Source organism: Marmota flaviventris, chromosome 8 (genome assembly GCF_047511675.1).
Source record: "Marmota flaviventris isolate mMarFla1 chromosome 8, mMarFla1.hap1, whole genome shotgun sequence".
Lineage (NCBI taxonomy): Eukaryota > Metazoa > Chordata > Mammalia > Rodentia > Sciuridae > Marmota > Marmota flaviventris.
The window spans coordinates 20,874,385-20,898,535 of NC_092505.1; the positions used below are offsets into that span (position 1 = coordinate 20,874,385).

Sequence of the window (24,151 nt, forward strand, 5' to 3'; positions counted from 1 at the left end):
CAATGTTTGTGGAATTTGTTGATGTTATCATGTTCATTGATTGAATTGCACCACTGCATTTTCTGAACCCCAAAATTCATGAGATTTGAAGACTCCATAATCTCAAAGAAAGGATGTATAAAGACTGAATACATACATATAACTATATAACTATATAACTATATATATATATATATATATATATATATATATATATTAGTACATGTACTGAATACATTTATATTTATGTACCTGTGTGGTGTGTGTGTGTGTGTGTGTGTGTGTGTGTGTGTGTATGCACTTTTTTCCTCTGGAGAACTTTTATTAATACATCAATATGTTGACAGCCCCCAACATACCAGGAGGGAAGAACAAGGCATAAAGTTGAGACAAGTGAATTCTCAAAATCGTAAGAAAAATATGTAGTTGCCTTATGTTATTTTCATAGATGAAGAATCAAGTGTAAATTTTTATGCTCAAATACACTCTATTATGCAGGTTATAGAATTGGTGTGTGAACCTAGGTTTATGCTAATTGCATACCTGGGTTATGTGTTTTCCAATATTACTTCAAGAATCTCAGTTCTATCCCCTTTTCATCCTCTTTAAAAAAGTGTGAAAAAAAATTCCCTTATTTGTTTTTTTCTGGTGAATAAACGTGTAAATATCTTGGGTTTCTAGTTGACAGGAATTTCATGAATACTTTTCAGAGGCCGTTTTCCCTTAAAACCTGTAGAATGTCTTCACACAGTTTAACTTCCACAACTCCATTTGAGTAAACCTATGTGTTTTTCCGACAGGTTCACTTTGATTCCTTTGCTTACAAATAAGATGCCTTTTGCCTTCTCCACAGACAATGCCTCCAATTGCAAAGAAAATTGCAATTTTCTTTTAAAACACTCCATTTTAAAATTACTCTCTCAGGATATTCAGTAATTTCATGATATCTAGATGTGATAGTATACAAATATTTTGGACTCATTTTTTAAATTATTCTCTCTTCTATATAACAATCTTTTCAACTCAGTTTCACATAGGAAAACAGGACAATGAGGGAATTAGGAAGTGGAAACTAGAGGTGAAAGAGAAGGTATCAGAATGAATTAAATAATCAAGTTAATCTTTTTCAACTATTGGGACATCTGAACATGAGTAATATCTGTGTTTATAGCATGCTATATTAATAAAAAGTTAGCTCATGTCAAATTTTGTTGAATTTGTTATTATTCTAGTATAGTGTCCTCTGCCCTGTCAAAGATATAAATAAAGAAAAAACTGTTTCAGAAAGATGATTTAAATTATTCAAAAGAGTTAAATTCAGAAAAGCTAAAATGCACAAATGTTCTTTTTTTTTTTTTTGCAAGCAGAGTTATGCCACAAAATAAGTGTATAAAAAATCACGTAAAATAGAAAATATTTGTATTTGGATAATATTTCTATTATTTGTATTTGGATAATATTCTTCCTTGTATATTTAAAATTTATTAAGAAAAATAGGTATTTAGAATGCTGAGTACACACATGAATGACATCAATCTTAGCACACATATGTGTGTTGCTTATATTACAAGTAAAAAATATGTTATGTAATTTTTTTGGAAAAAATAGAATTTACTAAAATATCAACATGGTTTATTTCCAAAAAAATTTAGAGACTTAGTTTTAGCTTCTTTCTCATGGTACTGTTTTTCATTTCATTATAATTAACCTTTGAATAAATATTGAATACTGGAAGAACATGTAAATGTCCTCTTGTTCATTCTTCAAAGCACTTTTAATGTTATTTTTATTCAGTATGTGTAGATGCTTTGTGTAATTTGTAAAGATTATATTAGAAATCATCCCTTTGTTAAAAAATGACACATATTATTATTAATTGTAAAGAATGAATCATATTTTACACTGGCTTTTTAAAAAATGAAAACACTTTATTCAGAGATGTGAAGAATGATTAGCTTCTCTACTTTTAAAACTCATATCTATAAGGTGGTAAAATGTACAATAATGGGAAATTAAATTCAATCATGAAGTAGAAGTTATTAGTAGGTTACTATTCAAAATTTGCATAATATGTCTTTTTAACTGTTTTAATATTTCTTTTTAAGCCTTCATTTTTTTGGGGGGGGCTCGTATTTTTATTAGTGTTCTGGCTTAAAAATTGAATTAGTTTTGAGTAGCACATTCTAATTTTATTATTTCTCCAATACTGTTTTTTAAATGCATGGTTTTGCAGAATATGGTGTTTGGGGGCACACAATATTGTAGTAAAGCATCATCTCCTATACTTAGCGATGTCTAGCATTTATAAGTTGACAAATTTGGCAATTGAAAAAATATGTGCCTCACATCCAGTGAATTTAGAATTTAATGTGCATCAGAGTAACAAGAAAGACTTTGAGTCTTGATTCATCCAGTCTCTGGTGAGGTGCAGAAATTTAGACATCTACCAATTTCCTAGATGATGCTATATGCTGCTTGTCTACAAGCATCTTAAGGGATAATGCCTTAAAAGGTTTATTAATCTCTCTGAGCTGGGGACAGAGAAGATGTCAAAAGATTGTGACTCAGGGTGATGTAAGATGGCAAAAAGCATTCTTTTCTTATGGATATCTGGAGATATGTTTGAAAAAAAATTAAACCTAAAACTATTTGTCAAGCCATAAGCTCACTCTTTACAAAGGTATTATTTGAAATAAACATAAAATTCAACACTTTATTAAAGTAAAAGTATCTTTACTATTAATATACAAATGGTGAAGAGTGACAATTTTGATATACCATAAGCCATACTTTCAATGTCTCTCATAAATACAAAACTTCAACATTTGCAGTATAATTTTTACAGTTTAGACATATATATACAGCATTTCATAGGGACATACTATATTGAAACAATAAGAAAATCTCATGGTAGCTAACATAAGAATATAGAATTTGAATGGAATATATAAGTTAAAGAAAATAAAATGTAGTATGTTTTAATGCATACTGAACACAGCATAGAATTCACATACCAAAAAATTTATTTCTAAGAAGTTCATCTATTTCTAACAAGGGTTAGAAGCAAATGCTAATCCATGAACATTTCTTTAAGAGCTGGAACAACTATGTTTGCTCTTAACAATACCATTTATTTTATAGTACGCATTGTTTTGTAAAAAAAATTTTTAGATTGAATCATAGGTTCTATCTCTGTTAACTTTCCCTTATGGATTTCAGTAGATTTTTCTCCTTACTATCAGTATTATTGGCCTTAACTTTCATATATGCAATGTCGCTACTCCCTGGCCCAGCCTTTCTCACAGCCAGGTCCTTCTTACTATTCCAAATGTAGAAGTTCAGTTTGCCTTTCTGGATCCTTTCATTTCATTTGCCCTCTACTCTCCTGTCTGCTTGTGACTGAAATGCTCCAATAGTTGTTGCTTTATTTATTCTCTTCCATGGAAAGCTAAATCCAGATGTCAAAGGAAACGTATTTTCATGTCAGAAAACAAAAATTAGGGGCTGGGATTGTGGCTCAGCAGTAGAGCACTCTCCTAGCACGGGCGGAACCCGGGTTCGATCCTCAGCACCATATTAAAAAAAATAAATAGATAAAGGCATTGTGTTGTGTCTATCTACTCTTAAAAAAAACTATTATTAAAAAAAAAAAGAGAACAAAAATTAGAGTTGCAATATTTAAATGCATATGGACAATTTTTATAATAATAATTAGAAATATTGTGTGGCCAGAAATGTGAAAATTTCCAAAAAAGAAAATTTAAAGACGTGATACCAATTAATAGTTTACTAGTGAAATCCTATAGTGAATAAAAATGAACTTTATCTAAGAATATTGTTATTAAATAAATATTTACCATTGTATATAATATAAAAGCCTCTGACTTTTATAAGAAAGGAAATAATTAATCTTTAACATTCTTGTATAACATCTTCAAATAGCTGCTTCTATATGGTTAAATGCAATATTTAAAAAAGAAAGGGTAGAATTTGGAAGAAAATTACATCTACTCAGCAACTACTATGGCTAGGCTGTTTTATCACTTTCTCATTGACACACATAATTGTTTCATCTTGGAACATCATTAAGACCATGCATAGAATGATTTCTTGAAAGATTTCAATTTGAGTATTAGAGCATTTTATTTATTTGACTTTCCACAATTTAAATTTACTATGTGTCAATATATCCATATGCAATTTCAATTTGAGAGAATATGTAAGACTGCTCCACAGGGTTAAGAATAAGATGTCAATATTTCTCTTTAGGCATAAATAATGCTAATAATATCATTTTAAAAATATTTTCATTTGCTCTTAAATTTTGTTGAATAAGCACTCTGGATATAATTTTGTAAAAGATCTCCATGAGGAATTCAAATTGAAATTTATGTTATTCTCCATGAAAAAGAACACTGCTGATTTCATAAATAATTATAATGTTATGCCAATATTTCCTAAATTAATAAACGAAAGAATATTCCTACCATTTCATTTGTAGATAGTTTCATCAGTGATTATCTTATCATCACAAGGATGATTTATGATCCCAAATCAAATATATATCAACAGGAGTAATGAAGACCCAACTGACACCACCATAATTTTCCCTATTTTAAAAAATCATTTGCTGCCTTTGTCTTACAACTGTCTAGTGACTCAGTTCCAACAATATCCAGAATGTATTTATTGTCTAAAAGGATAGTGCAGAACACATTAAAAATATTTTGTGTACATATAAAAAGAATTTTCAGAAGTGCAAATGAATTAAAGAGCATAATTTAGATTTTATCTTCAAGGCAAATGAGTTTTAATTGAGATAATTCATTTAATTTAACTAAGTATAATGCCAGTGTCATAAGTGTGAGCAAAATATATCTGTGATGGCAGTTTTAGTTGTTCTTTTGATAAAGGAGAATATCATGCTAATTCAAAGGCACAAATACATATTAATTGTTTAAAATACAAAGAATAAAATGAAGATATGATTATAAATTTATAATTAATTATCGGCACTAAAATAAATAATTTGATTAATAACATCTATTTCTATAAATGTTTAATTCAAATACTAACACATATGAATTTTTCTGAATTAAATAGCCTTTGAAAAAATGACTTTGTAGGTATTAATATTAAAAATAAAGTAAAACATAGACAGTACATTGTTAGATATTAGTATTAATAAAATGGTAATATGTCTTATCCCACAAAAATAATAAATAAATCTGTAAAAATCACAATTTCTAATTAAATTCATTTGCAAATCATTGTTAAACAAGTTGACACATTAATTTGTGTCAATTTTTAAACAAAATAGTTATTAAAATTCTTATATTACTGTTTCCTTCTATAGGTTGTCATTATTTAAATGAATATAACCTACTTAGAAATATCAATGTTTTCAGTGACATTTTTGCTTCGTGGTTTAAAATAGCATAGGATTCAGATATATTAACAGTACTTATATTCAGTCAACTCTTAACATTTTATACGAACATTTAAGAGTACTCCAGACAATAAAAATAACATACACACAGTTATATGGATGTATTTAGTCTAGAATAAGAATGAAAAATAAAAATAAGAAATAGGTTATTTCAGTTCTATTCAAATTTTGCAATTTACTACAAGCCATTTCTTATTTGGAAACTTACAATTAATGTAACTCAGAGCATTCCATTGAAATGTCAAAAAAGTAAAAGTTTTTCACAGTAATACCTTGTTTCTGCATGGCATGGATTTCAAGGACAAGATGTAAGGATCATTCAGACAACTGAAATAGTGCACTTGAAACAGTCTGTTCACAATTATTTCCAAATTATCTATGAATTTCATATAATTTCTCCACGAGTGACAAGAAATTTAACAGCATATATATATAAAGAAATATGTAAGTCAATTGCTTCACATGGAAAGTCCAAAGAAAAAAACAGAACTTTCAAAATTGAGAAAACACAAAAATATTTTGCTCTAGATTATGATTTCTCTGTTCTTGCAGTGTAGCACAAACATAACAATAGTAAACATGCGAAATTGTTTTCTGTCGTGGAATTCTTTCAGTATCCTTAGTGTAAAATTGAGTGGCCCTATCCATGACAAATCATCATTCATGGCTATTACTTCATAAACATTTTACTAAGCTTGCCACTTTACACAAACAAACTAATTCAAGTATTTTGACTAGTTTTAGCACATTGGTACAAATAAAACACAGAAAAATAAAACAAAACAAATGATCAAACATAAACACCAACCATCAATCTGTCAATAACCACTGGATAATCTCTGTTTCTTCTGAATATGCCAGAATGGGTAGCAAGGAGAGATTCCTGCATAAAAACCCCGCATTTTATAGCAATGCTTTAATATGCAGATGGTCATATTCTGCTATCAGCCAGCAAAGTAAGGACAGTATAAAATTACTTACTTGTCTCTCCTTGGTTGACAGTTTCAAAGCACTTTGTAAATAAAAACATTCATGAGTGGAACTAATATTATATTTAATCTTTCATGAAATCATCTCTATAAAAGAGACATTCTTAAAGTGGGTCCCTCTGCACTGTTAAAATTTTCTCCAATGTTCTATTGGAATATGTTCTCATATCAGGCAATATTTGAGCTATTTAGTCCATACCTGAAAAACCAAAGGTAACCAATGTGATGGGGTAAAAAAACAAAACAAAACAAAAAAAAAAAAAAAAAAACTTTGTCTGGTTAACTTAAAAGATAATCTAAAACCTGCTCCCAACGGTTATATATCTTCATAGCAATACATTTTTCCTTATATGTAAGTTAAATCATGTTTTAGACTTTTACCTCTGGGAGCTTGCATAGCTTGGAAGTTAATTTGTATTTTTATTCTGGTATAGGCCCTACCAAGTGATATTAGAAAGTTTATGTGGAATAATTCAGGAGTTTTGTCCACCAAAATTGTTTACCAAATCTTAAAATGAATTCTAGCTATGACATTCAGCATAAAAATACAGTGGCAATTCAATTGTTGATCACTGACACTTTATGGCACATTTAAATGTTAAGTAACTTCTCTTCCTACTAAGGTTTGTCTTTAATTTCCATTACCCAATTTCATTTAATGAAGGACCAAAAACTTTAAGAAAGACAACATATTTATATTGTTCCCATTTCAATTTATTTTATTTGAAGCTGAGGGCAAAAATCAATATTATTTTTACTTGTAATACACTTACTTTTTGTGTAATCCAATATGAATGAATATGGTATATATAAAGACACAGATTCAGGGAGTCTTTCTAATCTAATTTTGCACACAACTAAGATTCTTTCAAGTGGGTAACAATTTTGATCTGATACTTCAATCTATCAAAATCAATGTTGAAAATGTACTGTAATCATTAGTTGAAAGAGTTCTCCAAAGATTCCTTGATTTTTAATATCTGCTAAAGATTACTGGCTCCTTCGAGCCTGGGTTCCCTGAAATTCCCCTGATAAAAAGTGTAACCTCTACTATGTGCCTTCATCTTAAGCTGAAAGCCACTTTATAAATCCATTGGCCCAAAATAAGTTTCATAAACATGCAGGGCTTTCTTGTACATTTAGATCAGAAAGCTTTTGTTTTCTTTTGATTTTCATCACACCCTCATGTGCTAGAGAGTTTGAAATATGTTTGTTGGTTATAAGACAAAGTTCTTAAGAAATAGAGCACTTTAGCCATATGATTAATTGCAGTATTTCAATCATAGAATCCAATTGAAACCCAAGAGTTGGTGTCAATCAAGTCTCTGTACTGAAATTCTTAACAAAAAGAACAATCACGACAACAACAACGAAAAGAAATGGACCATGGGCAGGAGTATATGATCATATGTATATGTGTACAAGCTATTCCAAGCTAGAATTTTCCCAAGAAATTAAGGTCAGTGGAATAGTTTTGGTCATAGGGTCACTGCAATCCAAATGCTCTTTTGTAGTGTGCATCAAGCCTCGGTAATATTGTTATGCTTTGCTGTCATCTTCTTTTGATTGGATGATGTCATTAGAAACTTTAATTTCTATAGCTTCTGGATTTAGGACTTCTTTCCCATTTTCTTCTTTTAATGGTAATTTTCTGGTAGGAAATATAAATATAAATATAATTTTTAAGGCATTGTTAGAGATATTCGTCAACATTTAAGTGAATGTTCTATAAAGAATAAAACAATATTGTCTATTGTAAAAAATGTAATGTGTATCAAAAAAAGATGTAGGAAAAATGCATACATGGATTTAGATGAGTGAAATTGTTCAATATAGGATAGCTTAGATTTGATAACTATTTGATACTAAAATATAACTGTTTAAAATTTTAAACAAGCTTTTTTATATATTAAGTACATGATTTATTCTCTGTCAAACTTTTCAAGTCAAACAGTTAATAGTTGCTGTATGAAACAGCTATAGTACTTGTAACTCAGTGCAGATGAACATATTTTAGAACTTTTTGTGTTTATTATGTGTTTCTTTGGCCTCTTTTCACTATTACATTTTTCTTATCATTTTTATACCATTTTTTGAGAGTTGTTTCTAATAATAACCTAGAAAACAATAAAAGCCTTTGTCTATTAATATTGATAGTTTCACAAATGTTCCTACGATCATATGTATATTCTAAGCAAGCCCCATGGGTCACTGCAATCCAGATATTCTTTGTAATTTTGATAAAGCTACTGTAATATTGACTCAAGGTTTCCTTTTTTCCACTGTTCTAGCACTCACTAGTTTATCATTACATCTTTTGCATAAGACTATTTTTGGGGGTAAAATTTCTTTCCTTGACAAAATGTTTCTTTCCACATTGAGAGAATTAAATATGTTTACAAATCTTGTTCTAATTCCCCATTATTTTATAGCAGATTTAACCCTCTATGCTAGCTGGTATTTGTAATTTATTTTATATTTTTGAATAAGGAGGATAAACAATTACTTTATGATAACCAAAGCTTTCATGTGAAAAATAATCAATCAAAGGTAAGTTATAGGCAAAAAAATTAAGATCTATTATTGGGAATGAGGTAGCATCTACTTTGTACTTAATGTGGGATGTTCTTTTATGTATGTTATTAAAAGTGCATTCACAATTTATTTTTTTCTCTCTTTTCAATGTGATGAAACCATGAACAATATGAAATAGTGAAGCAAACAGGCCATTTCTGGCATAAAAATATTTAGAAATTTAGAGCTCTAGTAGGTATTTACCATAATGTTTAATATATTGTTTTACATACAGAAGTCTGTATTTATTTTTTAGTGAATAAATGTATTCAACTAATTGGTGGGTGGTATATTTCTGTATATTTTTTTTTTACTTCATAGGTTTACATTAAATATTTTTAAAAGATTACAGCTAATTATATTATTTTTATGTTGAATATTTCTGTTCTATTAATTAAGATCTAGTGTGTGCTAAATTATAGTCTAGTTGCATGTAAGGGCATTTTGTTAAATAAGACTGCACACATCAATATAAATTTGTGTTAATAGGGTATCGTGAGTGTGTGTGTGTTTGTGTGTGTGTCTGTGAGTGTGTGTGATATTTTTCTTCATTAAAAAGACTTCTGATTTCTGAAAGGGAGATTATAAAACCTCCTTTATGACAGCTGGCTCTCAAATAGTTAGCTTCAATTGAGAAAGTAATAAGCTCTAAATGCAATCAGTAATATTGGCCTGAACATTTATACTGAAATATGAGCTACAGAATAGTACTTTCTAGTTTTCTACATATTACTATAGGTCATTGAGAGCAGGCAGCAGAAACTTCCATTCCTTCCCTTCCCTTTCTTTCCCTTCTCTCTCTCTTTCCCTCCCTCCCTCCTTCCTTCCTTTCTCTCTTCTTCTTTCTTTTTCCATACTGGGATGTGACCTAGGGGTGCTTTAACCTTGAGATACATCCTTAGAACTTTTTATTCATTTTGAGACAGAGTCTCACTAAATTGCCCAGGCTGGCCTCAAATTTGTGATCTTCCTTCCTCAGCCTCCTGAGTCACTGGGGTTACAGGTTTGCACCACCATGCAGGCAACAAACAGAGGGAATATCTGGGAGAAAAATCAGTTTCTTCAGCTGTGAAAACAAAAAAGCCTATAATTGGAGATAAGAATGCCACATCAGGTTATACTGTAAGGGAATGGAAGCTGGTAGGAAAAAAAAAAAAAGAGAGAGAGAGAGAGAGATACTAATTTGAAAAAACAATGAAATTTAAAAACCAGCTTTGTGAGTAGCAGAGTATGATAATCTTGCTATTGTTATCAGCAGCTGCATTCAAAAGAATACTACTATTCCTTAATAATGCCTCTGATTTTAATAATTTCAATGTTATATGAATGAATAAATGCACATGCTGTTTACCTTTGCAAGTTTAATTAGAATATCTATTATAGTTGTAGTGGAGCTATGAGGATGCAAACATAAATACATGAGGGTTACAAATTATAACTTATAATGATGGGGTTTAATAGTGGAGTTTCTCTGACAAGGAGGCCAAGTTTTCATGAAAAATATCTCAAGAGGAAATCAACTTTTGATTCACTCAACCACTTCCATTAAAAAGAAATAATACAATTCTTTCATAAACAATGATATGTGTAAATACATATAACAAATTATGCAAATGACCCATCATTTTGCTAATATTTGTTTGAAAACAAGTAACTATTTCATCTACATACTCAGGTTCTGTTAGCGGTGTGGTTTCATTTGGCTCATTTACTGGGCTCCCATCTTCGTGATTGGTAATTCTTTCATCTTCTGTTCTCATCTCCACTATTGGTTCTTTTGATCCATCTTTCCTGAAAAAAAAAGAGAGAGAGAGGAAAAGAAAAAGATCTTGACATATGAATGTAAAAATAGATGCAATGTAGAACACAGTTTAAAACCTCTACTTAATGCTACCTTCTTTGAATAAATCCAAAATGTTTGGGGTCAGAATACCAGCGAGATTTTTTTTTCCATTTGAATTCATTTCATCAGATATTTTCATGCAGAATAAATTGCAAGAAACTTCTTTTTTGTCCAAATCGCTATTCACCCAAAAATTGTGGAGGTTTTTGCAGAAGTATTTTATATTTTAAAATCTATTACATAATAACTTTTGGAAATAAATGTATTTCTTAAATAAAATTTATAACATGAAGCATTTCTCTCCCAAACATATTTTCCAATATAAAAATATTTTTAAATGTTTAATAAATATTGATTAACATTTTAAATATATCATCAGAAATATTGCTTATATTTTAAAATACAGAAGATTAAACATGTATTATACACTTCATTTTTTATATGTCTTTATTAGTTTACATGAAAGATTTTAAATATGTGATCAATGACTTTTATTATATTCATATTTTTCAAAGTGATAATTTTTAAATAATCATTACATGATGTATATATAGAGAAAGATGTGTTTTATTATTCAAATATTAATTGTATTTTTAAAATGAGTGGCATTTTTAATAATTGGTGGAAACTAGAAAACTTACTGCCTCAAAAATGAACAAAAGAAAGGACAAAAAGGAAGTTATTTGGTGATTTTATAAGGAATTTCAACTACTTAAAACACAGTCTTATTACACAAATAATTATGATGTTACATAATACAGTTAATTGAAAATTTACATCCATACCTGCATTCATAATCACCCAAATTTGAAAACAAAAAATTCTCCTAATAAGTTAATGAGCAAATAAACTGATTAACATCTATATTTGGATATTAATCGTATAAATAATTTAACTATAAAAGCATGGAAAGATAGAAAAAAAATTTAAATGCATATCGCTAAAGGAACCTAAGCCAGTTTGAAAAGGCTATGTAAATATGTCATAGCAACTATATGTCATTCTGGAAAAAGTAGAATATAGGGCCAATAAAATGGTCAGTGGCTATCAGGGGTCAAGGGAAGGAAGAAATGAAAATATAAATCACAGGAAACATTAAGGGTAGCTTAAAATAATCTCTTTAATACTGTAATAATGGACATATGACATTGAAATGAATGCTTAAAAACCATAGTAGATTACAAACAAAACAGAAAACAAACAGAAAAGCAACAATGACCCAAAGATCAACAGGCTAAACAAATGCTGAGATTTTCATGATGATAAAACAGGTTAAATTGGTGGCAGGTTTGATATTGTTGCTCTAGTCTGGGCATGGCACATACACATGCATTGAAATGCAAAGCATAGGCAGAATAGGCGTTGGTGAAAAATTTTTAAAAATCTAGATATTAGTAACAAAGAAACTTTGATTTTTTTCACTGTTGGAGATAAAACCCGGGTGTTTACACATTCTAGGCAACCATCTACCAGTCATCTGTATCTGAAGTCTTTTTTTTTTTTTTTTTTTTTTTTTTTAATTAAGATGCAGGGTTTTACTAAATTGTACAAGCTGGCCTTGAACTTGTGATCCTCCTGCCTTAGCTTCCTGAGTAGCTGAGATTGTAGATATTTGCCTGCACACACTGTTAAAAAACTTTCCACTTCTTAAAATCAAATGCCTGTGGCAAGTGATGAGTGCATGTTAACAACATTGTCTGACCAGGGGATTCAAGTAAATAAAATCTAGCACAATAATGAAGATTACCGAAGAGCTCATTCCCATGAGGTATAAATTTTATTTTGTTCTTCATTCTGTGTCCATGATTTTCTGACTAGTATTTAGGTAGCGCTGGCCTCACTGAATCAGCTAGGAAGTATTTTATTTGCTTCTAAGACAGACTGTGGAGGACTAATGCAATTTCTTCCTAAAGTGTTTTGTAGAATTCACTGTAAAGCATTTGGGCCTGGAATTTTCTGTTTATAAATATTATTAATTATAGTTTAAATACATTCACTAGATATAGGTTAATTCAGATATTCTATTCTTTGTTTTCATAAGGAATTTATGTATTTAATTGAGGATATACATATGTAGTAATCAAGTTGTTTACCTATTTCTTCATTATCCTATCAATCATTGTGTGCTGTTTTGTGGATATTCTCTGGCTTATTTCTGATATAAATTTGTGTCCTATCTTTGTCTTGTTTTGACTGAGTTGCCCTAAGTAGGAGCTCAGCAATTCTATTGATCTTTTCAAAGAACTACATTTCAGTTTTACTGTTTCTGTGATTTCATCTTTCAAATTCATTTATTTGTGCTATAATATTTATGATTTGTTTTCTTCTGCTTACTCTATTAATTTGCTCTTCTTTCCCATTATGCTGAAATTTAATTAATTCATTTTAGATATATTTTTTTAAATTTTCTAATATGTGAATCAATACTCTAGATTTCTTTCTAATGATTACTTTCGCCTATTTCACAGATTGTGATAAATTGTGATTCATTTTCATGAAAATAATTCTAAATTATTTATTTATTTACTTATTTGGAAGTATGATGTTGAATACTGAAGCACACAGGTATTTTTAGCTATCTTTCTTTTATTGATCTATAGCTTAATTCCATTATGGTCTCTGAGCAGATATTTTGTGATTTCTATTTTAAATTGCTTAAGGTGTGTCTTGTGGTTCAACACAAAAGCTGAGATTTTCATGATGATAAACACTTTTAATCAGTAGCAAGTTTGATATTGTTGCTCTAGTCTGGGCATGGCACATACACAAGCATAGGAATGCAAAGAACAGGTGTTGGTAAAAATGAAAAAAAATCTAGATGATAGTAACATAGAACCTTTTGATCAACAACAGCACATGATAATACATTGTGTGCTGGCATTATGAAGGTTATTGTGTCCCTAGGTTATATGAATGTTTCAGCTCTAACATAATTTTATTGAACTACCATCTTATAGTCTGCCACTGATTGAAATATCATTACACAGTGTGCATTAGTATATTTGGCTATTGATTTTTATCTACTACACTTTTAATGATCTATTTCAACCACTGGTGTTTAAACAGATAATTGATGCAGTTGAATTAATACCTACTGTATTTGCTACCATTTTTCTGTATCTTGCCCTTCCTCTTTGTGGCTATTTTTGTTTTTTTTATTAAATTTATATCTTTTATAGTTCAAGTTGATCATTTTATATAATTGTTTTCTCTCATTTATGAGCATATTAATTGTATCTCCTGTTTTTCTTCTTTTGTTTTTACTTTTTTAAATTGTTGCTCTAGAGTTTACAAATAAGACAACTCTACTCTCACATAACACTACACTGCCTCATGGGTAGAAGAAAAATACTATATAATAGTAAGTTACTCTTCATTCTTTCCTTCCATCCTTTGTATCATTGTCACCATTCATTTCACATGTAAATATATTACATGAATATAAACTTAATGAAATACAATATTCTAACTAGTATCAGTTCAATTATGAAAAGGAAAAAGTTAAATTTACATTAACTTATTTCTTCTCTGATGCTCTTCCTTTCTTTATGTGGATTTGATTTGTGACTGATATCATTTTCCTTTTTTCTAAATAACTTTTCTTACATTTTTGACAAAGGACTTACACTGGCATTTTTGTTTGTATGACAGAGTCTTTATGTTTTCTTTATTTTGAAAAGGTAATTTACCAAAGCAGAGAATTCTAGATTGATGAAGGATTTTGTCCTTTGAGATATCTTATAGCTCAGAGATTTTTTTTTCAGCTCTGTCTAACCTACTAATAATCCCATCGAAACCATTTTTTTCATTACTGCTTTTTTTTTACTTTAGTACTTTTTAATTTTTTCTTAGATCCATTTCTTTTCTTCTACTGCCGATCTTTAGATACGTTGTTTACTTTATTCATTAGAGTTCTTAACATCTGAATCATAGTTGTTTTTAAATTCTCAGTCTGTTAATTCTAGCATCCCAGCCATTTATGATGTATGCTGTATCTCTTCAGACTGTACCATTTGCCTTTTAATATGCCTTATTATTACAGCCAGACTTCGGCACCTTATAATTTTACCTAGTCAGCCATGATGTAATGATTAAAAGTAACTATTATAAACTAGCCTTTATAATGCAATCGTGGAAAGTTTTGTGTGGAAAGTGATTAGAGTTTTATGATAAGATGTCTGTCTCTAGTGAGTGCTTCTCAGGCTTTCATCCCATTTAGTGGAACAAGATGGTCATAGACAGTCAGAATTAAGTATTTTCTTTCCCCCAGATTGAAGTCTATAGAGTAAGTAAGATGAAATTGTTTTCTTGTCCCTCTATTCAGTTAAGTTCAAATAAACTTCAAGAGATTAGGCTCTGTTTAAATAGTTTCTTCTGAACAAAGATATATTTAAGAACAGAATGTTTGTTGTATTTCAAAATACTTAAAATACCTGTCTCTCCAGAAATATGAAAGGATTTTTCTCTAATACTCATTGTGGCAATATGGTTAAGCTCCTAGAGATAACATTTTTAAAATTTTGAGACTCCATATAACTGGCTCCTCCCCTGGAATTTTTATCTTTCAGATTGGTCCATACTGAGCCTACAGAAATTTATCAATTACATTTTATGTTTTTCTACCACCACAGTGGTTCCCAAAGAGGAATCTGCTGGTAGATATCTGCTTTACCAAGTTGTGAGTCTCCCTGTATATGCTTGTGTGTCCTTTCAATATGGAGGGGCAGTAGTTTATACAGCAACCTTATTTTTCTTATGGATTTAACAATGGCTGTTAATTTTTTTAGTTTGTTTAGTTTTTGACTTCTTAGGAAAAAGTGGCAACTTCCAAACTCCTTACATGTTGGCCTGGAAACAGAAGTACCAATTGGTTTTATCCATCAGCATTACCCAGAATATACATATTAGACAATTGAAATATAATTCCTCGGTTCTTTTAGCAAGACATGCTTACTCTTATAACAAACTCCCCTGAACAGTTTACTTCCTATTTGAAAGGTATTTTTCACATCTTTCCCTGCAAACACACACACACACACACACACACACACACACACACACTTTAGTTTTTTCTCTTCTTTTGTATTTTGGGTTTTTTATAACCTTCTCAGGGTAAACCTGGCCGATAAGTCATTTCTTTTTTGTTTATTTTTTACAGAACATTTAAAATTATTAATTCATTCAGTTGTTTTACGTAAGACATCTCCTACCTAAATAAAAGCTTGCTGGTGGCAGAGATTGAGTCTTCTTTCCATCCCAGTTGTATTCCCAGGACTGAGAATGTTATGTAGATCTTAATTAATATTTAATGAAGTTAAATAAATGCTTGGATAAGTAAAAGAATAATTTGATAAAATAGAATTGGCAGCCATTTTAAGATTAATCCTAATAATGAATGATAAAAGAATAATCTGATGAGAACTCAATAATGACATTCTCCAGAATTTTACACTAATGCTATTCTAGTAGCAAAATTAGATATCAATTTGTACTTGCTCTAATGTCATGAGTGACTAATCATGTAATTAATCTGTTGTATATGCAATTCACATTGTCTTATGCCTTTGGATATTATGAATGGGCTAATATCTAAATGCTTGGGGTCATGCTAATATAAATTAATATGATTAACCTGTTAATCAAACTTGTTATAGTTTATTTCCCGTAGATTTTTTATATATATATATTTTATGCTTACTGCAATTTTATTTTGTTCCACATTTTTATTGGTGTGTTATAGTTGCATATAATGGTGGGATTTGTTGTTACATATTCCTGCATGCACACAACATAACAATATAACTTGGCCAACATCATTCCTCACTTACTGCATTTTTAAAAAGAGTTGAAAGTTATTTTTCCAAAAAAGAAGAAATTGTTACCTAAAATTGTGTGATTAATAATAAGCATGGGATTAACCACGTGTTTTCATTTTCCCAATTCTTTAAGGTTAATTAAACTCAGCAGGATTTATAAACAGAAGTGTTCATGGACAAATTAACACTTTGTAAAGTCAAACAAAAATAAAAAGCGGTACTTGCATTTCATCTTGTTGTTTCATACATGGTTACCATCATCCCTCCGGTTATTTAAAACAAAAACATGAAAGCATTTTTTGACTTCTTTCTTCCCTTTGCCTTAAATTAGAATCAATCAACAAATAGTTGACATGACTTGAATGCTATCTAGAATATATATATACTGGTTTATATATGTAATAATGATACCTCAAATCAGAAAAAAAAAAAAAAGATTTCTTCTAGAGTATTGCAAGATATCCCTGTCCCAAGTATGTCCTCTAAACCTTCAATGCTTAGTAATCCATTCTTCTACAGTAGCTAAAGTAATTTTTATAAAAACCTTCTGGTAGTTTTCTAGTTCAAGTAAAATTCAGATTCCTTACTTTGACCAAAGACAATTTTGAGCCCTTAAATTATTCTCCATATGACATTTGTACCAATCTGTCTCAGCTGTACATCACTCATGTTCATTTGTCCTTGAAGAGAGCAAACTGTTTTGCACCTCAAGACCTACATATTACTGTTGCACCTGAAAGAATGTTTTCCCCCTGATTTTTATATTGTAAAATTAATAATTCAGTCAATATAGCATTCTAATGAATAACTCTTCATTGGAGTGAGAGGTTGTCCTTAAGGTTTGCACAGAGTTACTGCACAAGCTAAGGGTCACCCTGGCACTGTAATCCACATGTCTGGATTTGTTCAGAACACCATTTACCTGGATGTATGCAGCTGCCTAAAGGCCTAAATGTGAAATAATAAAGTTAGTTTTGAAATTCACTGCATAAGAAACCTGGATTTTTTTAAAGTCATATACTTTATTGTTTTGCAGCTTGAAATACTTTATATTGCAACAATATTGACCATACCCCAATAAATCTGGGTAATAAATAAATAAATCACTACAGCCCCAATGAAAATTTTAGTAGATTTTGTGTATGTGTATGTGTGTGTGTGTGCGTGTGCGTGTGCATGTGTGTGTGTGTGTGTGTGTAGTAATTACAAGATGATTTAAATAGAAAGGCAAGATTTGAGAATAGCAAAACAATCTTAAAGTCCAACAAAGGCAGAGGATGCATGCTATTAGCTATCAGGGAGAATTTTAAAGCTTTAGTGTTAATAGCTCAGTATTGGTGAAAGGATAAAGTCAGCAAAGCAACAGAAAGCAAACATAGAAACAGACCTATTCTTTCCTTTGTGGCCCATCTGAGATATGACAAAAATGACACTGCTGACATTGAATAAAGCATGCCATTTTCAGTCAATGCTTCTATTGTCAAAACTAAGGTCTTAAAAAAAGCCAACTGAAAAGTGCCTGGACTCCAACCTCAGGTGGACTGCAGTTCTAAATGTGTAAAATAAAAATGCAAAGATTATCATTAAAAATTTTCCAAAGTCTATGTATGAAGACATGAATTGGTGTGAATATACTATGTATACAACTAGAGATATGAAAATTTGTGCTCTATATATGTAATAAGAATTATAACCCATTCCACTGTCATATATAAATTTTAAAAAAAGAAAGAAAAAGTGCCTTAGTGACTTGGTATAGTCATAGATTTGTAAAATAGAACTTAAAAGTGGAAATTAAATATTGTATTACACTGAAATTAAACACTTCTCTTCAAAAGAAGCAACATTTTGACCTGTCAAAAGATATCACAGCATTGAATGAGATCATATCTAATTATATTAACTATACAAAATTTATAATATGAGCATTATGATATTCATATAGGATATAATGAATAATATATATTGATGAATTTAAAATAATCACATACACACAAACACATACACACACACAAACACACACACACAGGGCCATGTATACAAAGTGTAACATATTGAAGAACAGCTACATAGCAGATAGGAAAGAAAACAGCCTAATGTACAATGACTTAAATACTTGAATGAAGACCTCAATAAAAGATCATATCCAAATATTTAAAAAGGAAGAGAAAAGTCAATTTTACTAGTGCATACATATTGTCAATTTAAATCAATATGACCAACTACTACATACCCAGTAGAATCAAAGAAACAAAAATATGAAAAAGACTACTATAGTGCCAATCAACCAAAATTCTCACTCTGGAGTAGTTAGAACTGGCAATACCTTGGAACATCATTTAGATACCCTACAAAAGCAGAATACATGTACATGTGGTGTATATCCCAGAAATTCCACACTAGGTTAAATACTAAAATCATATACATTTTGGAAACTACCAAAATCCATATCAATAACTGAATGGGGAAAGAAATTTTAGTATATTTATATCATGAGTTATTACACAGAGACTTGAATGAAGATTATCTGCCAATAAAAAATAGCATGGATTGATTCTAGAATGGAATCAACTAAATGGAATGGACTAATAGGAAAAGAAGATGTATCAACAGTTTTTATAATACACAAACATAAGCTATAGTGTTAAACATCACATTATTGTTTAGTTTGAGATTGAAAAGGAAAGGGAAAGGAGCTTTAAATGGTAAAATTATTTTTCTTGATATGATCCTTGAACACAGCATGTTCAATTTTTTTAGTAATTTTTAAGCTCTGTGCTTATGATGACTATACTTTAAATAATAATTTACTTCTGTAAGAATAAAAACATTAAAAGAGAACATTAGCAGACTATGTGCTTTCTGAACTTCTTGCATTGAGCCTATTGTATTTTTGTAAATCTACTATATATGATATCTTTTCTATTTTGTTGTATCTATTCAGTTAATAAAAACTGTTTTAGCCAAGAGGATGAGGCAGAAGAATCCCAAGTTTGATGTCAGCCTCAGCTACTTAGAGAGATCCTCAGCAAAAGTGGGAGACCCCAACTCATTAAAAGAGAGGCAGGGATAGTGCTGGGATATAGCTCAGTGATAAAACCCCTGAGTTGTTCAGCTGGGGTGGTAGCTAAGTGATAAATTCCCTGAGTTAGTCAATCCCAGTACCAAAACAATAAAAACAAAAGCAAGAAAATCAAGCTATAAAATAGGGTGACTCCTGACATAGATAAATACATGCATAAGAAAAAATAATAGTAATTAGTCCACAATGAAAAGGAATTAAATCTTGATATTTAGAAAATGAATAAATCTTAAAACATGATGAATGAAGGATACCATATTTTAAAAAAATAGTACACATTGAAGTAAGTTCATTTACATGAAGCTCATTATCAGGTAAAAATTATATGTGGTAAAAACCATCAGAACAGTAGTACACTGAAATTTAGGGAAGATGGGGTGGGTTTACTAGATAGTAACATAAAAGAACATTTGACAAATGACGATTGAGGTTATGAGGTTATGCATAGCTGTAATGTATTACTAAAACATTTAAAAGTTTATGAATTTTGAAGAGTTTTGCATTACACGGATGTAAGCATCTGTCAGGACTCATCAAATAGAGCATTTGTGTATTTCAATGTATGCAGCTTTATTTAAAGAAAACATTAGAAATTTTGAACTTCATGTAATGATATGGAATCCTTATGTGATGGCTATCTATACTGACTTTTTGAAATTTAAAAATATAATGCAGTGTGATGTGTATATGTGTTATAAAGGAAATAAAATAAAATTTTAATTGTAAAAACCAACCGGTTGGAAAATACGTGCTTATTTGTTGTAAAATTCCTCTCTCTAAAAAACAAATGCCGAATGTCTTCTTTGATATAAGGAGGGCAACTCAAAACCAAGTACGGAGGAAGAGCATGAGAAGAAGATTACCATTAAATAGCGACTAGAGGTGGAAGGGAAAGGGAGAGAGAAGGGAAATTGCATGAAAATGGAAGGAGACCCTCATTGTTATACAAAATTACATTTAAGAGGAGGTAAGGGAAAAGGGAAAACAAAAAGAGAGAGAGAAATGAATTACAGTAGATGGGGTAGAGAGAGAAGATGGGAGGGGAGGGGAGAGGAGGGGGGATAGTAGGGGATAGGAAAGGCAGCAAAATACAACAGACACTAGTATGGCAGTATGTATAAACGTGAATGTGTAACCGATGTGATTCTGCAATCTGTATACGGGGTAAAATTGGGAGTTCATAACCCACTTGAATCAAATGTATAAAATATGATATGTCAAGAGCTTTGTAATGTTTTGAACAACTAATAAAAAAATAAAATAAAATTAAAAAAAAATCCTTTCTCTATGGTTGAAAAATTCCATACTGAAATGTTAAAAATGTATTCAATAGAAAGATTTTAAGATTAAAATGGCTAATAATTTAGATTCCCTGCACCCTGTAGAGTGCTCATTTTTGGTTCTCAGGTTTGATTCACACATATGTATCAGGCACACATGTGTATTCAGGCATGTATACACACACACACACACACACACACACACGTTTTTATGTGCTTTCTGAACTTTCTACATCAAACATTTTGAGATTACATACAAATTTTAAAAGACATGATATATGCATAAAAAGTATTAAATCACAGCAAAAAGTATTTTCTACAATGTTCAGCTAAATTTTCTTAGAATTTCTATTCCATTTAAATAAAGGAAGCTTCACAAACATCTCAAAATTCTAACATGTAGTCATGTTTTAATTAAAATTTGGAAGCGTAAATTCAGTCTTTAATAGTATGTATTGCATAGAACATGGTCTATACAAAATAAAATCTTGTAATCTTTATGTAGTCACTTGATACACTTATAGGAGATGCCACAATTTTATGTTATTAATAATTCCGATTACTTTTGATGCCTTTATTTTATTCAACATGAACTGAAAATGGGAGAATCACAAACAAATACCTTTGTATGACTATCTTTATATCCATCCATTTATCATCATTAAATCATGACAATGATTCTTTTAATTGAGGATCCCATTTTGAGATTATTTTTTAAGTAGAGGGTTCTCAAAGCCATTTGGCTCTTCAGGGTGTTACACTGAAGGCAATAGAGACTTAATTCATAGACTAGGCAGTGAAGTGCTCAGAGTCTTTACAGTTAATCTCCCCTTGGAAATCCAAGTCCCCAGCTAAAGCACTCAGGTTTAACTGTGGTATTTGGTTAAAGTGACATGTTACAGATGCCTTATACTCACAGATATGCAGCTTTCCCTTCTTCCAGTTCTTTACTTTTGCCACTGGAGCCACTTTTCTTCCCACACATTCTCCTGGTGATGCACATCAGTAGCCCACATTGTCGAATAAAGAAGCAGCTGACATCTGTTACCACAAGTATTAGCAAAAGTGCAGCAACTCCTAGGCCAATGACTGCTCCAAGTCCAAGACCATTAAAAAGTGTGTCTTAAAAATAAAGAAAACAATTTCATTAAATATCCTAATTAAAAAGCCTAAACAACCAGTTTAAAAATTAATCCTAACCAAGGTATATATTCAAATAAAGAGGAAAAAAGTGATAGTAACTGGCAGACTTCAACTTCATGATTGTTAGGACCTATTATCTGGCTTTCAAACCATATTTTAAGCATGACAAGTTAATGACTTAAATTTTTTCAAACTTTCTTTTCTTAAAAAAAAATTCGAAGTAACTCTTTTCAATATACTTCTAGATTCCCTGTGGGGAAGATTATGAATATTATCATATTCCAAACTGAAATTTATCAGAAAGTCAATGTCATTATAGATCATTATGATGTTAAAAGGAAAATATAGTCAAAGATCCTGTAAGAGAGATGTTACATAAATGTTCTTTATGGAAATATTTTAGTTTTAAGACTTAAACTTACAAAGGAATGGCTCTAAGCACTTTGACAGATAATGTATTTTAAAATACTGATGAATATTTTAAAAATCATCATTTTAGAATAAATGGTTTGCTTGTATTTTTCAATTTTAACAAACATATTCGATTAGAGGCTATTTTTACCAAGTCATGGTACTAACGGCCATGAAAGATCATATCATGAAAACTCATAGAGAAGGAGTGTCAATTTTCCAAAACATATGGCTGCAGGAAATTCCCAATGATATGCATAAAATATTCACAAACAGAGGACTGGGAATAGAAAGGATTATGCTGACTGACAAAATGGAAATGATAAGGAGGAAGCTAGTAGTAAAATAAATCCTTACATGTCTGTACTTGAATACAAGGGAGGACCATACAAATATAACAATATAAACACTTGATAGTGTGTTATCTAAAAAAATATGATAATGTAAGATAATTTTATAGACACTCAAAATTATTAACATATATATATGTTAAAAATTATTTATACATTATAAAATTGTGATTATTCCTTTGAGTAATGAAATATATTAATTAGCAACCATCATAATGGCAAGCTCTTTATATCACTGATATGGAACAGAAATGACAGATACAGGTAGATATATAAATTTGGGTTTTAAGAAAATGACTCATAAAATATATATAACAACATTTTTCTGTGTCTTATTTTCAAATTTAGATTGCTTATTTTAATAATGACTAAAGAACTAGTGACTCAAAATCAGAAGAAATGTTTCTATCCTTAATCTACCATTTGCATTTGAATACATTTTTCTTGCAGAAGGAGTTTCATATCCACATTTATTTTACTTTTTCCAGGAAATAAATATAACTCATTAATACTTTAAACATTCTTTGAGTTAAAAAATAATATTGCTGTTTTTGACTTGCTGGCCTGGCTTATTATCCACTTCCAAATAGAAATGATTGTATTCTGCATCTATTGTTTACTAATGAATATAATTCAGATAAGAAATATGTTTGATTACATGTAAAGCTAAAATATTTTCAAAATATTTTAGATTTGGCTGGTTAGTTTTCAAATGATAAAATTTTATTTGTGACCTTTTTAGAATTAAATATATTGATCTGCTTCATTTCTATCTTTAGAAAACTGACTGTGTAAAGCATCTTATAGTAAAGGAATATTGATGATAAAAAAAAACTTTCATTCTTTTCTAGAGAAACATAAATGTTTTTATATTGGAAATAAAATTTTGAAGGTTATTTGAATTTTATATTTATGTAAAAGTGTATTTATCTGTGTCATTGCAGACGATAGAGGTAAGCATCAAATAAGTCTAAGCATCAAATAAGTCTCTCTCTCTCTCTCTCTCTCTCTCTATATATATATATATATATATATATATATATATATATATATAAACTGTTTAAAAATATGTCTTTCATTCCTAAAATTCATATGAAAGAATAAGAGATTCCGAATAGCTAAAGCAATTCTGAAAAAGAAAAGAGTAAAAGGAGGCACCACAAAATCCTCTCTCAAATTATATTACAGAACTGTAGTAACAAAAACAACATGATATTGGCATCAAAATAGATATG

At 30.0% G+C, this 24,151-nt stretch overlaps 1 protein-coding gene across 1 annotated transcript in view; it reads right to left on the reverse strand.

Annotated features, from left to right (window-relative positions):
* Positions 1-7,841: 7,841 nt before the first annotated feature.
* Positions 7,842-24,151, reverse strand: part of Ncam2 (neural cell adhesion molecule 2) — a 231,657-nt gene continuing 215,347 nt past the window's right edge. The window contains exons 16-18 of the mRNA XM_071615777.1: positions 21,930-22,134; positions 10,663-10,782; positions 7,842-8,068 (exon numbers count right to left, since the gene is read on the reverse strand). Coding sequence (XP_071471878.1) covers positions 7,957-8,068; positions 10,663-10,782; positions 21,930-22,134 — 437 coding nt within the window. The 3' untranslated portion in view covers positions 7,842-7,956. The remainder of the gene's footprint in view (positions 8,069-10,662; positions 10,783-21,929; positions 22,135-24,151) is intronic.